At 38.3% G+C, this 23,287-nt stretch overlaps 1 protein-coding gene across 5 annotated transcripts in view; it reads left to right on the plus strand.

Annotated features, from left to right (window-relative positions):
* The window catches only part of LOC131694183 (vinculin), a 56,003-nt gene extending 33,319 nt beyond the window's left edge, over window positions 1–22,684 (plus strand). For all 5 annotated transcript variants that reach the window (XM_058982661.1, XM_058982662.1, XM_058982663.1 and 2 more), the window contains exons 3-5: window positions 18,156–20,246; window positions 20,308–20,934; window positions 21,425–22,684. In XM_058982661.1, coding sequence (XP_058838644.1) covers window positions 18,156–20,246; window positions 20,308–20,934; window positions 21,425–21,532 — 2,826 coding nt within the window. In that variant the 3' untranslated portion in view covers window positions 21,533–22,684. The remainder of the gene's footprint in view (window positions 1–18,155; window positions 20,247–20,307; window positions 20,935–21,424) is intronic.
* Window positions 22,685–23,287: the final 603 nt, after the last annotated feature.

Consider the following 23,287-nt stretch of genomic DNA (forward strand, 5'->3'; position numbering starts at 1 on the left):
ATTGTCGAATTTCGTTTTTTTAGAAAAAAAAAATATCCTGAAGAACTAGTCACCCAGTGGTTAACATCGCTATCATATGGCACGAGTTTTCCACGATTGAAGATTTCGTCGACGTTGTACTGTACTGTCGCGATAAGCATAACAGTCCCATATGTATAGGATATCGATAGTAAATGGGACTCTTATGCGTATCACGGCAGTATACCCCATCCATATCCATATCGGAAACAACATAATCCCGATGGTTAATCTAGTGAGTTCACTTTCCTGCTTTAATCAACCTAAAGACACAAGCGAATCGTATGCCTTTCCGGTTATTTTAGCGCAGAAGTTTGACCGGGATATGTCAAACTTCTGCGTTAGAATAACCGGAAATACATACGTCGGGCTTTTTTGGAAGCCATGCTTATTTGCCACAATTTGTTTCGATACACTGAATCGTGCGCTGCCTTGACATCCCCAAACAGATAAGACTTCCTTACAGTATATTCTCGAGACTTATTCAGGATAAACATCCATAGCGATTATCCTGCTCGACACTCATCGTGGTTTTCGTCGCAGGGGATGCAGCTGTAGTTAATTAGTAAGAACACAAGGCGGTATTGGGGAACCTCATTCCTCGATAGTTATTACATTGAAGGTTACTAATGAAGTTAGGGTATATGCGATCCTCCAACCAGTCCGCAGGCCGAAAACATCTCGATCACGTGGTGAAAATCTTCGTACAACCGGTATGTCCGACTTTTGAAATCAGTTACCTTTTCTACAAGCAAACATACTTCGGATTTGAGATTCCATTTCTGTTTCCTTACCACGAAAATGTGGGCCCAAACTGTTCTTCTGGTGTGAGCCTGGTTGCTTCGGCGGACGGCTTATTAGTAAGATAAACTGCGACCGAAACGGCTGCCGCACAAAATTGCACAACTCATCACCAAACAGCAATACCATTGCTCGTACCGCTATCGTCCTTCTTCATCCTTTCCGCTATGGCATTTTATTCTAGGTTGTAGGGAATCGTTCCTCTTGCGAAGAATGCCATTATCCCGGTGAACAATTTTGTTGGAAATAAGTATGCCATGAGATTTCAAAAACAAAATGAAATTATGGCTAAGATTTGGATATTAGGAGGTGTTTTCCGGATAGAAAAAGAAAATTTTATTATAAATTGTACACGTGGTTGAAGCAAAATACAATTTTTTGCCGTACCTAGTTATTCCTAGTTTGTCAAGATGTGCACCGTACTAAGCAGAGCTATCTCTGGCGCTGTCGCCAACATTGGCCCTTCGTACCCTCCAGGTGAGCCATACAAACCGGACATAGTCCCTGTTGCTGTCGCTAACATTGGTCCTTCGAAAACCATCAACCAGCTTATATAGATAGAATCCTACCTCGTTCTGAGAGATCGAAAACAGGTACTGTGCCAAAACAATTTGTGGATTATTACTTGGAAAATTCAAAGACTGGAAACAGAAAAACAATGCAGTGCGCACTTCTACATACATATTCTGCTGCAAAGCCTGCAGTACCAAATTCTGACAATAATTTATAAACTAAAATCAAAAACTGATAGTTTATATTCGCAAAGCAGTAGGTCATCAATTGTAAGCAAAACACAAAGTCAGATTAGGGCGTAAAAGTTAGCTAATCAGATTGAGGAGGAGAAGCTTGAAACCGCTCTAGAGCAGGAACGGATTTTGGCTGAGCAAAAATTGGAAGCTCTTAAAATTGAAAAAAAACGAGCTGGAACTGAAAAGTCAGCAAAAGACGGCGAAATTTTTGAAGGGAAAACTGAAACGAGAGCTGCAAATTTTTGAATTGCGCTCTGTTTCTGGGTCTGTAAGTTACAGTTCGTCACAACGAGTGCACAACTGGGTGAGCGAAATCCAAGATGAAGGCGACGATCGACAGCCTGACGAGCCTATTGAAGAAGCTGCACATACCAAGATGGAAGCAAAATATAGCTCTCCAGGAATGGGCGAGGTCTTGACGAAAGCATTCAAAGCGATCCAAGTTCCTCAAATGATAGATTTACCTAAGTTTTCTAGAGAAGTCCCTGAGTGGCCGATTTTCGACTACAACGACTACAACGGAGTTCCAGCTAACCGACCGTGATAACCTGAAAAGACTTAACAAAGCTTAACAAGGCGCACATGTCTGAAAATGTCAACCATATTATCCGAATACTCGAATCACATGTATCACATCGCAAACTGCCTCCAAGGAGTGGATATCGTCGTCGGTAATTTGTAATTGCGGTATCGCATAATAAAAATCCGATTGCTGGTAAAAAAGTACGCTCATGTATGTGTAAGATGTCGTGAAATTCGCGCAAAACCGACCGTACCGCAGTTGGGGGATTTACCAAATATTCGTACGATACCGATTATTTACCTTTTCACCCCTAGTTGGACGTCGCCAGGAGAAACGCTGGATTGTGTTATTCGCCTACATGACGAGTCGAGCAGTGCATTAAGAAATTGTACCATCCCTGGCCAGAAACAGCTGCATTATGGCTATAAGATGTTGTACCCCAAAAGATCAACACAGATAATGATACAAACTTCACTGGGGCCGATCAAGAATTTAAACGGTTGATTAAGGAGATTGATCACCAGCAAATCGAGGAAACATTAAGGAAAAAATGGTCGGACAATCGGAACTACCATTAGTATGTTGTTGGCGATTTTGTGATGATCGTTAATGAAAACATGCATCGAGGATATTGGTCAAACAGGATAATTGAGGAGATTCATTATGGTCCAGATAAAAAAATCCGAACTGTTGTTATATGTACTTCAAAATCTATATACACTAGACCGGCAACAAAAATCATTCTACTATTATCCAAATCCGTGGCTACTCCAGAGGACAATAGAAATAAGTATCCCATGGAAATTAAAAAAAATAATCGGTAATATTTGGATTGTATTATAAACATCTAGCTATTGTTATTGTTATTTATCAGTGTGCAATCGAGCTATCTCAACAACCTGCACCTGTTGGTATTCAGCAACCTATGTGCATTAACTGTATAAGTCTCACCGTTGCACTTGTTGGTATGTGCAGTTCTTTATGACCTATGACCGCGTGTCCGGCTTCCCATGAGCGTTATTGCTGAGGCTGTCTTCCATGTTGCTCAGGAATACATTGCTCCTATACACATTAGGCTGTCCCAAAAAAGTCGATGTTCGAAAAGTCATGGTGCTCAACCCTATACTGAAAGATAAGCATATTTTAAGCACTTTCGTAGAACAAATCAAGTTTCTAAAAAATCATCTAGAGGTTCCGCAAATGCGATTTATGAAAAATGGTCATTTTTTAGCCAAATTGTCGTATATAAGTGGTTTTCGAAACTTTTTCAAAGCCCAATTGTTTTTAACATATTTTTTTAATTTTTCTGTGGACCTTAGAGAATAAATCTCATTTAAAATTTTTTTGCAAAAAGTCCTTATATTATTTATAGAACCTCTTCATCATGGCGAAAAAAATATTTTTTCGATTAATTTTGAAGAAAATCCACACAAAACGAATGTCAATAATTTTTTTTTCAATAAACCAAAGGCATGTTTTGGAAAGTACTGTTCATTGCAAAAATTTTCGTGAACGAATGTTGTGAAAATTCGGTCGAGGGGCTGAGATATAGCATTTTTAGTAAATGCTTTCAAACCATGAAACTTTGCTACATTTTTTGAATTGTTCAATATCTCAACCGTAACTTGACCAGTATAGGCATATTGGGTGTCAAATAAAAACGATTTTTCTCAATCTTACAAAACATATTCATATGTGGAATCTACCATCTTATTCTAAGGTAGTTATTGAGAGATTTATGGGATTGTGCATGATCAACAACTTTTTCGAATAAGAAGTTATAACATCAATGATGCTATAACCACTAACTATTCACGATTGATTAGATTTATTTATTAATGTGAATGCATGCTAAGTCTTGTAATAAAAGACTCAAATTGAAACTATTTGATATGTTATCGAATACATACGGCCTGATTGAAGCTTTAGAAACCTTATTTTGTCTATTTCTGTTTTTGGCGTTAGTTAGTAATAACTCGTTTGTATCAATATTATTCTTTGAGCCATATTTGTTGAATTCTTCACAGGAAGCTAATAATCGTACAGTTTGATAATTACTGAAATATTTTCCGAGCATACTCAAGATTTCCGAGCAAACTTTGACATGCCTAAAACGATTCTTGGTAGTCCGTGCAGATTGATCTGTGTTAAAGACAAGTTGTATCGAAATATTGGAGTAACAGGAGTTTGGATAACATAATCTGGTATCGTGGGTTCAAAATATTTAGCTTAATCAGACATCCATGACAAAATTGATTGTAAAAGCTTAAAAAAGTAAAGTACTGGGAAATTCTTGATCAGAGCAAAACAGCTCGAATCTCTGTATGCTACCAGATTAAGTTGCTCAAAATATATTCCATAGAACTTCTCGATATAACTAGATTTGTCTTTAACACAGATCAATCAGCATGGACTACAATGAATCGTTTCAGGCATGTCAAAATTTGTTTGGAAATCTTAAGGTTAAACTGAAAATGGTACAAAAATTTACAACGAGATAATTCAATTCTCTGCTGTATTTGCTAAATCTTCACTAAATTCAATCAGTAGTACTAATACTATATAAGCTAATTTTCTTGACAAAAATCTGTGAGGAAATAAGCTGCTATTTTCGTTTTGCTGTATTTTCCCGTTCAAACTTAAATGACAGTAATGATCGTACTGAAAGAACAGTAGCTTTATGTGGAGAAATCTACGAGATGGCTCTAAAAATGAGTCAAAATAACTTCTAAAACTTAAATCATGCCATATTTATTCGATAACATATGAAGCGGTTTCATTTTGAGTGTTTTATTACAAGACTTAGCATACATTCACATTAATAAATAAATCTAATCAATCGTGAATGTTACGTAGGTGATGCTATAATTGGTGTTATCACTTCTTATTCGAAAAAGTTGTTGATCATGCACAATCCCATAAATCTCTCAATAACTACCTTAGAATAAGATGGTAGATTCCACATATGAATATGTTTTGTAGAATTGATAGAAATCCTTTTTATTTGACACCCAATATGCCTATACTGGTCAAGTTACGGTTGAGATATTGAACAATTCAAAAATGTAGCAAAGTTTCATGGTTTGAAAGCATTTAATAAAAATGCTATATCTCAGCCCCTCGACCGAATTTTCACAACATTTGTTCACGAAAATTTTTGCAATGAACAGTGCTTTCCAAAACATGTCTTTGGTTTATTGAAAAAAATTATTGACATTCGTTTTGCGTGGATTTTCTTCAAAATTAATCAAAAAAATATTTTTTTCTCCATGATGAAGAGGTCCTATAAATAATATAAGGATTTTTTGCAAAAAACTTTTAAATGGGATTTATTCTCTAAGGTCCAAAGAAAAATTAAAAAAATATGTTAAAAATAATTGGGCTTTGAAAAAGTTGCGAAGACCACTAATATACGACAATTTTGCTCAAAAATGACCATTTTTCATAAATCGCATTTGCGGAACCTCTAGATGATTTTTTAGAAACTTGATTTGTTCTACAAAAGTGCTTAAAATGTGCTTATCTTTCATTATAGGGTTGAGCACCATGACTTTTCGAACATCGATTTTTGTTTGGGACAGCCTAATACACATGCATATGTATAGTGTACAGTAGGGTGTCCCAAAATGACATCATGTTAAAAAAGTCATCGGACTCACTTCTTAAATGAAGGATTAGGGTATTAGGACCACTTTCTTCTTCGGAGTGAGTTGGCTAAAACGCTTCCTACTGGTGGCGAATCTTGATTTTTTGAAAAATGGGTCGATTTTGGACAAAATTTCAAATTAATGCATGCTGAAGTGGTCCTGAACTGTCTTAGATTTTTTTCAGCATTTTTTATTTTTCTGGAGATCCAAACAGAGAAGTTTGGTTAGTTAGTTTGCACAAATTTTGAATTATAAGAGCGGCAGAACCATTAAAACTTAGTAAAAAGTAAAATTTTTGTGCCTTTCAGTATTTTTTCTTCAAAACTGGGTATCTACAAAATTTTAAAAGTACCGAAAACACTTTATGTAGTTGAGCCGAATACAAGGGCGTAATTTTGCTGAAGAAAGTGTATAGCTACGGCCAATGGGGCATAACTTATTTAAGTTTTTGCTAAACAACCTTTTGACATTTTGTGATATTCATAAAAAATAACACTGTTCTACAAAATAAAACAACTTAAGTGGGCTTAGTCCGTATATTATTTTTCGGAAAATAGAAGGAAAATGATGAAAAATGGCGTTTTTCGCTTGTCTCTTGTACATCACAATCGGTTTTTATGAGCATTTGACGATTTTTTTAAAAATTATTTTGTATACTAATAGCCACCTAGCGGGTTTGAAAATCACCAAAATTAAACAAATATGTCGATTTAATGGCAAGTTATGGCGTATACTTGAAGGCTGAATTGATTGGCGTATTTACATTTTGTATATAAAGTCTTATTTTCATGTTAGGAACTTTGAAGTGGAGAAAAATGCAGAAGAGTGAGGTGAGTGTTGAAAAACTGATATTTACTGTTTAGATCACATAATTCCGAAATAGTCAAATTTGGGGCAAATATCCTCGAAAAAGTTTTACAATAGAATACAGCGCATTTATCTGACACAATTGTTTTGTTGAAGATGCCTTCTAGAAGCAATTATGGAGAATTAACTCTTCAAAAAATAATTAGAGACTTGGCGTCATTAGCAAAGTTATCCTTATTTTTATAATTTTAGTTACAAAAAAAATCATGCTCATTGAACCTCGTGCTGACATACTAAAGACGTACAGAAAACGTAATTTTTCATCATTTTCCTTCTATTTTTCGAAAAACAATGTATGATCAAAGCACATTTGAACTGATTTACTTTTTGGAACAGCATTATTTTTGATAAATTGCTAAAAATGTCAAAGGTTATCTAACAAAAACTTAAATAACTCATACCCCATTAGCCGTAGCTATACACTATCTTCAGCAAAATTACGCCCCTGAACTCGGCTCAACTACATAAAGTGTTTTCTGTACTTTTAAAATTTTGTAGATACCAAGTTTTGAAGAAAAAATACTGAAAAATACCAAAAATTTCACTTTTTACTATGTTTTAATGGCTCTGTCGCTCTTATAACTCAAAATTTGTTCAAACTAACTAACCAAACTTCTCCGTTTGGATCTCCAGAAAAATAAAAAATGCTGAAACAAAATCTAAATTCAACAGGCATAAATTTGAAATTTTATCCAAAATCGGCCCATTTTTCAAAAAATCAATATTCGCCACCAGTAGGAAGCGTTTCAGCAAACTCACTCCGAAGAAGAAAGTGGTCCTAAAACCCTACCCTTTCTTTTAAGAAGTGAGCCCGATGACTTTTTTAACATGATGTCATTTTGGGACACCCTAGTGTACAGGCATGCATTCGTACAGATGAACTTACATTCATACATACTCTATGACACTGCAACGTTGTGGGCTGATGTAGCTGAGCGACCATTGGCGTCGGCTAAGGTTACTATCTTTCTTGTGGGCGATATTGTGTTTTCGAGCATACTTTGTAAATTTTCCTAATTTTAAATATTTGGTGTTAACTTGTTAACTTTTTGTAACGAATAAGGTGTTAGCGGGTCATATAGACACCGATTCGATCTCAGTTTTAAGACACATTTTCAGGCACATCTATATGAACCTGTACCCAAATTGTGTGTTAGAGTTTCAATTTTCAGTTTCTGGTAAACATTACCGTTTTTGACCAGGTTGGCTAGTGGGAATCGGTGCCGAATGGGGTCATGTTTGGCATACATAGATGTATGCAGAACAGTCATCACAAATCACAGGTTTGATGACAAAATACTAATAATAAACACACAAAACAAGAATAAGAATCTATACATCAAATTTGTACATGATACGACCGATCTTGGATGATCCGTATTTCGATTTCGATGCCGATTCCGGCGGAATAATTGTATATCTCTTAATGGTGAACAAGTGACAATGTGGTCAATCAATGAAACTGATCCCAAAAATTTGCAATAAGCTTGAAAGTTTGTATAAAATCTAACCTAAAATGATATTAACACTGTGACTCAACTATTGACCCTGGATTCTACTTTTTGAACTGGAATCGACTGTTTCCAATTTTTAGGTTAGGTGTATGGCTTTGCAGTCTAATTTTTAAGCAAAAACAAACTATTTTGTCTTCATCCGACGTTTCCCAAACGGACCGAAACGTCGGATGAAGACAAAATAGTTTGTTTTTGCTTAAAAAATAGACTGCAAAGCCATACACCTAACCTGGATTCTACGTAAAAATCATCTGGAAGATCCGGAACATCGGTCAATTCATGAATCTAGTTCTAGATCTCTGAAGTTTTTTCGAAAATATTTGTTGGATTGGCATAAATTCGTAGTTATAACTGCAAAATTGGCCACATAATGACTTTCCGGAAGATCCGGAACATCCGCGCAGCTGGTCAATTAATGAACCTTATCCTAGAGCACTGAGATATTCTCAAAAACATAAGGGTACATCATTCGCATAGATTCGTACTTGTGACTAGGACAGAGACCCATCGATCTTTCGAATTATCCGGCGTAGCACATGGCCAGTTCACAAATAGGGTATTTGTTCCTGATGTGTCATTCAAGTGCTCCAACACCCTTTCCCTTAGTTTAAATGGCACTTCGTATGCCTTTTTAATGAATGGCTGACCATCTCTGAGTATCAAATCTGCTTCGTGACCTACAATTGGTTTGGAAAAATCACCATCAAAACTATTTGGAAATCTTGCCTTAATAAAGCTTTCAAAGTTACCCGTATTATCTGTATGGATGTTCTCTGGTTGTAGTGAGTTGATGACCATAGCGTTAGCAAAAGCGTTTCTACAATACGGAAAAAACACTTCTAGCCAATTTCTACCCAAAAGTGGTACGAAATCGATTGAGCAATCCAGAATAATCAAGGGAACTTGTTTTACAATGCTGTTAACGCTGGCTGTAACCTGAATTCTACCATATATGTTCAACTGTTGACTATTGACTAACCGACTAGAACCCATCAAAACTTTCACATTCTCGAAAAACTTTCTGTGGGTTGGCAAACTTATCATGGAAACGGCTGCCCCACAGTCAATTTCCATTCTGAGGTTCCTGTTCTCTATCCAAGCATTTACGATGCAAGGTCCTCCACCTTTTGCTCGCGATTTAATCATTATACATGGATAGTCATTGTCTGAATCCTCCGAATCACGAATATTTAATCTTTTAAAATCATAGCTCTCTTCCTTATCTGGGTCATTCTCCTCAACGCAATTAACGGCTCGTTTGTTTTTTAGCTTAAAGCAGTTACGTTTAACATGGCCCCAGATCACGTTTGCATGAATATCATCATTTTCTGATTTACGAAGTTGTTGATTCCTCCAGAATTCGCATATGACGCTCTCGTCGATCGCTTTATATTCCACACTTCGCCCAAATGGCTGGTACTGACCTTCTTCACACGGTTCTTATTTCATTTTGACTCACTAAATTTACTTCGCATGAATATTGATTACTGTCAGTCCAAATGTTATACACACAATAGATCTTAAGTTTGCTCACGGACACATGGTGCTATTACTCACTATCCGATGCCCAGTTCATTTTCTTTTGCACTAATTACGGGGATTAATGATCACTTCTATATTGCTGGCCTTGCATGATAACGACGCAGATATTGTTTCAGCCTCACAAAGGATCTTTAAAGATGGCGCATAAAACTGTCTTCACCGTACACGTGTTCAGTAAACGTGTTAGTATTATTTTTTTTTTATCCAAATATAATTCCTATAGATTTACTTTATCAATTATCGAAGAAACGAACTGAATTCAACACCTCTTGAACAAATTATTCACTGTGTATAATACTTTAATAGTGAACAATTGATCTGGGGACACAAGCGTCAGTTCTATTGCCCACTTCACACACGGTCAATTTTATTGCCGCTATGAAAATCCAAGTACTCTCTACTGAAATTTTGATTAACATCAGTTTTCCAAGTAACTAATACTTAACTTGTTTGCCAATTTTATTTTTATCCTCGTGACCACTGATGTGTATTATAGAGGAATTTCGGTAGATTAAATAAAGCACGTGTGATCAGCTTGGAGGTATGAACTAAAAGAGACCGAGTCTGCCTTTATTGCTGATCACTACTCGTTTGCTATAATAGATCTACTGATCCTATTCTATTACTACCGTACATGATAATTTTATAGCATCGAAAGGGGTTCATCCTATTAGGTAAACACAACAGTTCCAAATACAATTTCTTTGCAATAATAATTCTAAAAAACTAGAGAAAACCATAGACTTCCAGAGCCAGTTCCGGATCTTCCGGAACGATACGATACGGGTGTATATCCCAGTCACAGGTACGAATTTATGCGAATGATACTCCAAAAACCCGTTTTAATCCACCTAGCGGTGCAATTGTGCCTTTATCATTTATCCAAACTATGATTTAATGCCTGGCTACGTTCAATATAACATTGTGGAAATGTCTATTACATTCTTATCACACTTGATAAGCATATATAAGTGCTCGACTGTCACGAACCTGATAAACAACATGTCGACACTGACATACTTGAACCAAACAAAAATATAATATTTATATAGCTTAATCAGCGTGAGTTCAATATTGTCTTCATGTTTATTTAATGGTGGAGAAGAGAAGGAATATAATTAGTAGGAGGGGGAGGATGCGTTGGGAATCATCTAACTTATTTTAGTATACGGGGTGGATGAAGGGAATGCAGGAGGAAGGTTGGTCTGAGAGGTGGAGGGGGGGGGGGGGTGGTAAGAGAAGGGGAGAGGGGGGGGGGGGTTGAGAGGTAGAAGATGGAGGAGTAGATGGAGGAACCCCGAACTTCATATCATACCTTCTATTTGAGACTAGGTTAGTGAAAATTGGTTCACTCATCACCGAAGTGGCTTTAGATCCGAAATATGCCCGAAACCCGGGACTTCCGGAATTATCGATAGTGGACAATATATTCCAATAATATTTGATTCGCCATCAGTGATCTAGGCCTGCGAATCGAAGTTATTTGATGTTCATTTCAATAGATTTTAAACCTATAAGGTATTACGATTGTACCGGTTCATATGAGAAATTATTATGTGACCGCAACAACCAACCTGTAACTCCGGAACCAAAAGTCAGAACTGAATGAAATTCAATAGCAGTCATTAGGAGTATTATATCTTTCATTTGAAATTAAGTTTGTAAAAATCGGTTAGTAGTTTGCTGGAAAATAGGTGTGACATTAGCTCGGAAACTTGGCGAGTTCCCAAGGGGCAGCAAGATCCGTCATAGGTGACCAATGTGATCAAAACTACTTTAATTGGTCATTAGTGATCTAGATCCGGAAATCCAAATAAAGTGTTGAACGCATTTGAATATGTATTTACATCATTCGGACATCATAGGGTTACCAGGTTATATAGGAATTTGCTGTGTAACCGCATTCTTCAATCCGTAACTCCGGAACCGAAAGTCCGATCAACTAAAAATTCAATAACGTCTTATGGGAGCGTCATTTGAAGTTTGTGTAAACCGGTTCAGCCATCTCTGAGAAAATTGAGTGACATTATTTGACACACACATACATACACACATAGATACACACATACATACACGCACATACATTTTGCGATCTCGACGGACTGAATCGAATAGAATATGACACTCGGCCCTCCGAGCCTCGATTTGAAAATCGATTTTTGAAGTGATTGCATAGCCTTTCTTTATATGAGAAAGGCAACAATCGTAGAATTATAGAACTAGGTTCATGAATTGGCTAGTTCCACTGATGTTCTAGATCTTCCGGAAGGTCATTATGTAGCCATAAAAATATGTGTAGGTAATAAGTACGAACTCGTTCAAACGAGAATTCAGGAAACACAAAAAAACCACGGTTCTAAGACCAGCTTTATATGAATTGATCAGTTCAGCGACTGTTCCAGATTTTCCGGATGGTCATCATGTGACCAATACGGTCAATTTTTCACTCGAAACTAGAAATTTATGCCAATGCAACGTAAATATTTTTTTTCGAAAAAAATGCAGAGTTCTAGAGGTGGATTTACGAATTGAATAGTTCTACGGATGTTCTGGATTTTCCGGTTGATTTCCACGTAGAATCCAGTATTTGAATCAGAGTTTCTATATCATTTTAGATGAGATTTTATATAAGCTTTCAAGAATATTACAAGATTTTGGGGTCCGTTTTTTTGTTTGACCACATTGTTACTTGTTTAGTATTATGACTGATACTATATTATCGCCGGAATCAAAGTCGGAAGCGTAATGCGGAACATCCATGATCGGCCAATCATGTACAAAACTGATATGTACATTCTTATTTTTGTTTTGGTTGTGTTTATTATTAGTATTCTGTCAATAAATGACCCCATTCGACACCGATCCCGCTGACCAACCTGGCCAAAAACTGTAATATTTACCCGAAACTTAAAATTGAAGCTCTAACAATTTGGGTACAAGTTGATTTGACTGAAAATGACGCTAACACCTCATTCGTAACTACCCTTCAGGAATTAAACTATTGAAAATTGTTACTCTTCATGAAAGAGGAAAAGTCAAGAAATCCCAAACTTCTAGTTGCAAAACTTAAAAAGTTATCGCATTTTGAAAGTTCATTTTGGGTCATATTGACCCCAGCACCTATAGAAGGTTAAGGTAACTTTTAATCTATTTCCCTAATGATTATATTTTTCGATAGTGCGTGAAAAGATCTTTTAGTTTCCATATAGATATTCCACCTATCAACAAAACAAAAATTATTTTTTATCTCATTTTATAATAAAATATGCGGTTGGGGTAAGTTGACGGAGACGCGCGCGGGGCAAGTTGGCGGTACTATTTATAGTGCAAAAAATGGTCATCAAATATTTCTATTTCTGGAATTCACTCCAAAGTAAGATAAGATAAGATAAGATCATCTGGTATTGTCTCTCGTCAATCCAGGGGACATTTATTTCGGCGAATCACCTGACGAAAATTTTCGTTTGAATATGGAGTATGCGTCGAAGTCAAAATGCCGGAGTATTGAGACTGAAATATGATGGCAAGTGTCGAATAATTTAGTTTTATTGAAAAGACAATCAGCACATTTCATAAGGACCACTGATGTAATCGAATTTTTATTCGATTGATTATTTTCTGGCATTCCTCCAACTTTTTTTTTATTAGGAGAAACTTTGCCACTGCGACCACTATTCAGGTTATCTTATGTGGCTTCCGCCAACTTACCTCATACATACCACCAACTTGTTGGCGGGTTTTCCGCGTCACATATTTTTGTCTCTAAAAATACAGAGATGTTGCCAACAGTTTACCATTGCATGGAAAGTGTACAATTTTGAAAGATCTACATAAATCAAAGTAATAAAAAAATGAAAACTGAAAACACCGCTAACTAGCCCCGGTCTCCCCTACTGCACTCTTAACGATCTACTGATCATGACCGACTTGGCCAGCTGTCTATCGGAAATTAAAGCTGGCACATCCCAGCATCCTTGGATCTAGGAGACTATCCGAAATCAGTGGTCGATGGTAAGCTTCGCGAAATAAGATTTGGCAAGGTGAAGTGGACTGACGGCAAAAGTTCGGCTGATCAGCGAGTGTTCACCCGGTTGCGAATAGGGCATATCCGATTGACGGGCGACTTCCTTTTGTTGTTTGTCATGTGATTCTTCAGTGCCAAAAACACGACGAAGCTAGAAGGATGCACAACATCGATTCGACGAGCTTGCGATTGGCTCAAGGCACCGACGGGGATACCAAAGAGAAACGGCTAAGCTTCCTCAAGGAAGCTAATTTGTACACGGAAAAAAAATCCGTTCATAAATTCATGAACAAAAAAAGGTCACGATTTCATGAACTGGACGATTTACGAAAACCGTGACAAAGTTCCTCAAATTATGAATAATGAACCTCGTATTCATGAAACTATTTATGTTTTCTAAAAACCAGTTCGCCCCGAATATATACATGGCGTTACATTAAAATATTTGGTTGGGTTACTGTTGTTGTTTAGTTTTTGTTGTGATTCTTGTTCATGATTTGGGAATACACAGTCGACAGTCAAACGTTGTTCATGATTTCAAGAGCTTATTCGCGATTCTTGTGAATTCTCATGACGTTAGCGGGATTAAAGTTTATGATTTCAAGATCTTAGACGCGATGTTCGTAATTTATCATGATATTTTAGTCATAAGTAAAGTGATACAAGTTCATGAGTTCATGATCTTTGTCACAATTTTAAATATTTTTGTCACGAGTTGTGTAATTTTTGCTTATGATTTCAGGATCTTAGTCGCGATTTTTGTAACTGCTGTCCATGTTATCGTGATATTTTGGTCATGAATAGAGCAATTCATGTTCATGACTTCAGGATCTTGGTCACGATTTTAGATATTTTTGTCACTAGTTGTGTGATTTGTGTTCATGATTTCAGGAGTTTAGTCACGATTTTCGTAATTTTTGTTCATGTTATCATGATATTTTATTAGGAGCCTACTTTCAAAGAGTAATGTAAATAATGTTCATGATATCAGCGGTTTTATCATGGTATTCGTAAATTCTCTTCGCCTTATCGTCATCTATTATTTTTTGGTTACTAATGGTTTTTTTACTCGGAATAACATAACAATATGAGCTGGAGCATTAAAATAAGACTCATTTGCGATATCTAGTTTTGTGAACTATATCACGCACACTATTTGAGGTTCTCAGTGCAGTTTTCGTTTTCTGTCCGGACATCACAATGAACCTTATCAAATGAATAACGATGTTCGAGGTTTTAATATTTTTTTATATCTTCTGCTCGTACCTATTACTTGTCGTTAGCAACTAGGTATTTCATTAAAAAGTGTATGAAACAAAAGTGATTGCACGAATAATACTCCAACTTTTGTGATAGAACTCACGTAAAAATTTCATTCCCATGTTGCATGAAATTGTAAATGATTAGGGATATCTTCTAAATATCACAAGCACGCAAATAGATACTAGATAGTTCGTAAATCATGTACTAGGAATCATGAACCAGTTCACGACTACATGAATAATATTTTATGATTTCGTGAACTTTTTCACGAAAACGAATAATAAGTTGTGACTATTAAACTAGGTATCATGAACCAGTTCACGAATACATGAATAATACTTCATGATTTCGTGAACTACTTCACGAGTACGGATATTGTATCGTGACTAGTATGTAAGGAATCATGAACCAGTTCACTAGATAGTTCGTAAATCATGTACTAGGAATCATGACTACACGAATATTTCATGATTTCGTGAACTATTTCACGAAAACGAATGGTAAGTTGTGACTATTATACTAGGTGTCATGAACCGGTTCACGAATATATGAATAATATTTCATGATGTCATGAACTATTTTACGAGCACGGATATTGAATCGTAACTAATATATTAGGAATCATAAACCAGTGCACGAATGCATGAATAATATTTGATGATTAAAATAGTTCACGAAAAAATAACCAAAATATTTCGATGTTGTGAACTATTGTTCCTATAAATATGGAAAAAATCATGAGTCAACCTTTGGTTTTATGAACAGTGTTCATAAAGTTGTGAACTAGTTCTTGGCGGAAGCTGTGACTGAAGTTCACGGAACAAAATCAAATATTTCCACAAATGAAAGCGTTATGCGGGCGTTACTGAAGGGAAATTGTACATAATTATAAAAGCCATGATTTTTGGTTATGGTCCTGTTTTCGTAACGTAAAAACGCGATTGTTCCAGAATTCATGGCACTTTATTCACGATTTTATGGAAACTAATTTTCTTCCCAAGCAACACCGTTTGTTGACTAGCAGTTTCTGCAACATAATTCGTCGAAAAGAAGCGTACATCAACCACTATTGAACTGATTCAGCAACCCAAAAAGCGCACCAGCAACAGGGAATGGTTATGCAACACAGTGCGGCCATTACATGTTGCCAGTGTTGCTTGGGTTCCGACACGAATGCACTCTTTCAAGTTAACAAAGAAATACCAAAATGGGTCAGGAAATGTAGCTGACTGCCTATCACGTTCGGTGCCTCTGATAAATTGTGAAGATTTCGAAAAAGATCATCATTTTCTTGTGTTGGCAATTTAAGAGTCGGTTACTGTAGACGTCGAAGAGATCGAAAATGCTGCACGCGATGATCATGAGATATTAGCTGTGAAAGAAAGTCTAAAATCTGGAATTTGAAACCTGTAGAACTCTTCAAAATTAAGGTCGGATTTGTAGAAGAAAATACGGTGAAAGGGAATCAATTAGTAGTTCCGAAGGCTCTACGAATCAGGATAATACAACTAGCACATGAGGGACATTCGGGAGAGTCTCATGAAAAAACGGTTGAGGGATCGCGCATGGTAGCCGCTGGTGGATCGAGAAGCGAAAGAACTTGTAATTAAATTTGAAAGATTTCAACTGGTCGGAGTTCCTAGAAATCGTGGATCGATGTGGCGATAGATTTTATGGGTTGGTAGTTATAGATAATTTCAGCAGGTACAAGGAGGTGGAAATCATGATACGAATAACATCTCGAGAAACGGTGGACAGACTAAATGAAATAGTGATCAGACTCGGATATCCCAGAACAATTATGTTGGACAATGCAAAGCAGTTCATAGGAAGAGATTTTGAAGAATATTGTAAAGTACATGGAATAAGCCTAAATCATTTTGCTCCTTACTGGCCACAGGAAAATGGACTTGTAGAACGCCAGAACCGTTCACTCTTGAAGAGATTAAAGAACAGTCACGCTTTAGGAAGAAATTGGAAGAAAGATTTAGATGTAGTTAATAATTACTCTTATCTGAAAACGAAATGATACAAAAAATGTGATAGTGTGGGAAATGAAAATGAGTAGGCCTCATTAGATAGGAAATATAGAAGGCAATAATGACTGACGTGTACGGATGTGCTTCCTTTAGCTCAAATTCGAAGCACCACAAGTACCATTTTCATTGCAAATATGCTAAGTTGTCCATAATCGACCAACTCTCCACTGTTTAACGATTAACCTTATAGGACGACAGTAATTGATGCTGAAAATACTCTTTCAGTATAACGCACTGCTCATGTTTTTCTCGACTATGAATATTGATATTTTGCGACCGCAACTGCAAATGGCATGCTAAATCATAAACTTTTTACCGAAGTTTCGACTGTTTGGTCATTCGGACGAAACGGTATCCTATATTGAGTATCACCGTTTTGTGAGCTAACTTAACTGCTTAGTTATATCTAAATCTGAGATTGGATTAGCTTTGCTGGTCACCTCTAATCCTGTGAAGACTGGTATGGGCCGCTCAGGCAATCGTCTTTCGTCCGATAAACTACCCGAAAATAAAATTAGTTGTCGATTGGACCAATTCCAGATGTTATAAAAATTTGACACCGAGTCACTGGTTGTTCAGCGCAATTTTTTACTCAATTAAAACCATATGAATCTCATCTCTTTGGAATATAATCTGGCAAGCGTTCCAGAGGAGACAAAATTATCGTTTCCTAATAACTTCCTAGACTACTATGATCACCCATTCAAATTGTATCTTTTGCCACTCATCGGTAGATTGGTCTAGGTGGTGATACTTATTCAGTGTTCATTAAGCCCTTGTTTTACCACTGAAATTGGTTCACGTATTTTGTTTTTAAAGCACTGTAATCCGGCTTTGAAAAATATTTAATATTTTTCCTAAAGTTAATTTGTTAAATTTTAAACTATCATTCATTGCACGTTGCACACATATTACGAACGTTCAACTTGACCAATGCCGCGACAAACACTGCCAATGAGCGTTAAATTTCCCATCGCACTCCGTCGTCCTATCGCCGACCAATTAGCTAATAAATGGCGACATTTTCAAATGGCTCGCTGACCCTTACCATCAGCAATAAATCAAATCCCCCCCGCTCCCCTTACTTTTTCTTTTTTAGCGATAAAAACCATGCCAAGTGTGTATATATACTAACGTGTCTATCTCTTCTTTCTCTCCACCCTTCTAGGTCTCTCGCCTGGTAATACTGCACGAGGAAGCCGAAGATGGCAATGCGATGCCCGATCTCAGCCGGCCAGTGCAGGCCGTCTCGCTGGCCGTAACCAATCTGGTCAAGGTGGGCCGGGAAACGATTCACAATTCGGATGACGACATACTGAAGCAGGACATGCCCGCCTCGTTGGCCCGGGTCGAGAACGCCGCCGAACTGTTGGAGCAAGCGTCCGCAATGCTGAGGGGTGATCCATTTTCCGGTCCGGCCCGGAAAAAGTTGATCGAAGGCTCCCGAGGTATTCTGCAGGGTACTTCGTCGCTGCTGTTGTGCTTTGATGAATCGGAGGTGCGAAAGATTATCCGGGAGTGTAAGCGAGTGCTGGATTATCTGGCCGTTTCGGAGGTTATTGATACGATGGAGGATCTGGTGCAGTTTTTGAAGGATTTGAGTCCGTGTTTGAGTAAGGTGTCGAGAGAGGTGGGCGCTCGAGAGAAGGAATTGACGCATCAGGTTCACAGTGAGATTTTGGTGCGGTGTTTGGAGCAAGTGAAAATTTTAGCTCCGATACTGATTTGCAGCATGAAGGTGTTCATTTTGATTGCCGAGCAGAGTGGAAAGGGTTCGGATGAAGCGGCGGAGAACCGAAATTATTTAGCATCACGGATGAGTGAGGAGATTCAGGAAATTATAAGAGTTCTGCAGCTGACGACCTATGATGAGGATCAAAGCGAGTTGGATAATCTGACGGTTTTGAAGAAGATTCACAATGCGATCAATAATAAGATGGAAGCGGCTAATGATTGGTTAAGGAATCCCTATGCTTTGCGGGGTGGAGTCGGAGAAAAGGCTTTGCGACAGATCGTTGATAATGGCCTGAAAGTAGCTGATCGTTGTCTGCCTCAGGATTCTCATATTATTCGAAAACTAGCCGGTGACATTACTGCAATGACGAATACTTTGTGCGATTTGAGACAGGATGGAAAAGGAACTACGCCGCAAGCGGATTCAATTGCTCGTGATATCCGGGATAAGCTGGGTAATATGGAACAATCCGTGTTGAATGCGATTATGGGTGTGGATAAAGCTGGACTTCAGCAGACCGCCCACACCGTTCAGGGACGATTGGAGCAAGCTTGCCGTTGGTTGCAAAATCCGAGCCAGGATGATCGAGGACTTGGTCAGCGTGCCGTTGCGCTGATTGTCGATGAAGGTCGTAAAGTGGCGGAAGGACTTAGTGGCCATCAGAAGGCAGAAGTTATGCAGCTGTGTGATGAAGTTGAACAACTTTCGCATGATTTCTCGCAGCTCTGCTCAAACGGACTTGGTCATACTGCCCAGGCTCAGGATGTTGCTCGTCGATTGAACGAAAAGCTGCACGGATTGAAGAAGCAAATCCAGGACGCCGTTGTTAATCGAGTCGTGGAGGATTTCATTGATATATCTTCGCCGCTGAAACAATTCATGGAAGCAGTTGCGTTGCCGGAAGGTACTCCCGGAAGGGATCAGAACTTCAACCAGAAGTCCAACAAATTGCAAACCTTCAGCGACCGTGCTTCGAAAACAAGCCGAATGGTTGCTGCTGGCGGATCCGGCGGTAACAAAAAACTAGCGGAAGTTCTCCTCTCATCTGCATCTCAGATCGACAGCTTGACACCTCAACTGATTTCCGCCGGTCGTATCCGGATGAACTATCCAACCAGCAAAGCTGCTGAAGAGCATCTCAATAACCTTAAGCAACAGTACGCGGATACAATTCTCCGAATGCGAAATCTTTGCGATCAGGCCACTGATCCTTCCGATTTCATCGAAGCTTCCGAGAAGCAAATGCAGAAGCACTCGATTCTCTGCGACGATGCAATTCGAATGCGGCAACCGCAGAAAATGGTTGACAATACTTCCAGCGAGGCTCGACTGGCCAATCGAGTTCTGCTGGTTGCCAAACAGGAAGCGGACAACTCCGAAGATCCGGAGTTTATTGCAAAAGTCAATGACGCATCCGATCGGCTGCAGCGGTCCATCTCACCGATGGTGCAGGAAGCGAAACATGTTTCAACGAACATTGCGGATCCGATTCATGCTGCTAATTGGCGGGATGCCAATAAGCAGGTTTGTTGGATGATATTAATTTTTATTCGATCATAGAATGATTTGGATACTTTATTTTCAGTTACTTCAAAACGTGCGTAATATTCGCAGTGCCATCAATAACCTCCCAGAGGTTCCCGAGATGCCGGACATATCGGCTCTTCACTTGAACCAGCAGCATCAGGAAGCTACTCCGCCTCGTCCACCACTACCGAGGGAAAACATTCCTCCGGTGCGTCCACCTCCACCGGAGACCGATGATGAGGATGAACTGTTCCAGGGAATGCCAAACGCAAACCAACCGATCCTGATGGCTGCCCACGGCCTGCACCAGGAGGTACGCCAATGGTCCTCGAAGGACAATGAAATTATTGCCGCGGCAAAGCGGATGGCCGTCCTCATGGCACGCCTTTCGGAGCTGGTCCGGGCAGACTCGAAGGGTAGCAAGCGGGAGTTGATTGCCACGGCGAAGAAGATTGCCGAAGCGTCCGAGGACGTGACTCGATTGGCAAAGATACTGGCTCGCCAGTGCACGGACAAACGCATCCGAACTAATCTGCTGCAGGTGTGCGAACGGATACCGACTATTGGAACGCAGCTGAAAATTCTGTCCACCGTCAAGGCTACTATGCTGGGAGCGCAGGGATCCGATGAGGATCGGGAGGCGACTGATATGTTGGTCGGAAATGCGCAGAATCTGATGCAGAGCGTAAGTATTCCGGTTTTTGTCAAATTATTATAAGGTTATGTTTCATATAGTGGAAATGCGTGAAAAATCAAGTAATCAATAAGCTAGCTTCGGTGAGGCTTTCACTCGGAGATTTTTACTAACTCAGAATAGGCCTGAAGAGAAATATGACAATACGCTAAAACCAGACAGAAATTTGAAACAAAGCGTTTACTCGACATAATTGGCTTTATTTCCTACTGAGCTGAAAAGAGACAAGTATAAACACTCGTGCCTTTTGCAACTCGTCCGGGTATCAATTTTGCACTGGTTGGAAAATTACCAAATTGACTCACCTTCGCCGTTGTGTGCTTTGTTTTTGCAAAGTATAATGGTTTAGTTAGCTGTATTTCACTTCCCTGGCTAACCGCAAAGAATCCAGAAGCACCAACCATTCTCGCTGTGGAGAATAAGCCGAATGAGTGTTAATGTAGATAATTCTTTTAATTTATCCATCTTTCTTCATTCCCAGGTTAAGGAAACGGTCCGTGCGGCCGAAGGTGCCAGCATCAAGATTCGCTCGGATCAGACCAATCACCGCCTACGCTGGGTGCGCCGGCAGCCATGGTATCAGTACTAAAACAGAAAAAAAACCGTCGCCATTCACAACGCAGCACAATCTTCTTCGTCTCGTTTCCTGTACGAAATGTGACCCAGAGCTGGGACTAATACTTACAAATCGATTTGTAATCTTAGGTGCAGCAACGTCGCCCACACATAACAAACACAACGATTGGGACATCATACTCCTCCTTTTCTACGTAAAAGTAGTCGTAGTTTATAAGAACATTATGACAGCGATGTTTTATTTTGTATTTATTAACTATTAACATTGTCGTTCAAACAAATTTTATATCTTTGCAAACCGATAAGTTTACTGCTTTTAAAAAAATCGCGTATGTAAACGTATGAAACAAAAAAAACGCAAGAATGATATTTGCCGAATAGTGTCTCTTAGTCAGGAAACAAGGAATTCTATCTTGAAAAAAAAAACGGAAAGTATTTAGAAAACACAAACGAAAAAGTTAATTAGGAAAACGTTGCCAAAAATCTAATACAAAAGTGTTAGTAAGCAAAGCTATTCACTTTTTTGTTGAATTATGGAGAAATTTTACAGCATCCGCTGGTAGAAAGTGTCGTAGCAGAAGAGAATAGTCTATTTTTATTGATGTTTTTAAAAGCTACTTTTATAATATAAATAACTGTGACGTGATTGACGGTAACAGTGCTAATATAACTGATTGAACAGTGTTACGAGAAGTTTACATTAATCTTTAGCGTAGTGTTTCCAAGAGAAAGTTGATAGACAAATCTACTACAATCAGAAGCCGACCACACAGTGCATTCACTTATTCTGTTGTAGGTGCAATAATATCTAAACATAACTCACACACGAAAGTGCATTGTAGAAGAAAGTAACCAAGTATTCCTAGCAGCGATGATTCTGTTCTCGAACAGGATCTTAATTTGAAAGAAACATTTTTTTAGTGAAAACTAGTATCTAATAACCATTTTTACAGGTTTCGCCTTCGATTGGCAATTTGACAGTCCAACAATTTTGCACTTACCATCAACTTAGAGCAGCTAAATAGTAACAAACTTTACTTATATTTGTTTACACAACTTTCTAAACGAATCAGATACATAACAAACAACCGACTTAGAATGTGTTGTAATAACAAGTGCCTATTTATATTCGTTGTGAACAGTTTTTCTTGTTCGAATATTATAATTGGTTTATTTATTTCTTTTTAGTTGAGAAATTCCGTTAAGTTTTTGTTTGTTTGATCGCTGAGTTTATCGAGTTGGACTTTTTGTTCTCTAATTAGGCTAACAAACGCTTCCACTGGGACTGCGCTACCAGACGCAAGCAAGATGGAGCCCACATGTTGGTCACAATGAACTACATAATCACGATTTCAATCCTTTGGACGAAAATAATTCGTAATGTTTACATCCCATATGATCTTATCGTACGAACCCGAGTGTCGGGGAAATCGCAGAAATGGTTGAACAGAGAAATAAGTGGAAGCGATATGCGTATGATGAATCAGGACCGCGAATAAATCGTTCCGGACAAACTGAAGAGAACAGCTGACTGGGGAACTTTTCTTGCTGAAATACGTTCGCAACGAGAACGGCCACACTAGGATATTGACAAGGCTACCAAATTTTCAGCGCATGGCTGATGTCCGGTATTTTTTCGTTAATGGCATATTTGCGATCGTTCCTCTAGATTTCACACAAATGTAGAGAACCACAGACTGAGTTTCATCATCTCTGATTGTGAGAAAGCAGTCTTCAATGCAATGAAGGAAATTTTTTCAGATGCGTA

Source organism: Topomyia yanbarensis, chromosome 3, assembly GCF_030247195.1.
Source record: "Topomyia yanbarensis strain Yona2022 chromosome 3, ASM3024719v1, whole genome shotgun sequence".
Classification (NCBI taxonomy): Eukaryota; Metazoa; Arthropoda; class Insecta; order Diptera; family Culicidae; genus Topomyia; species Topomyia yanbarensis.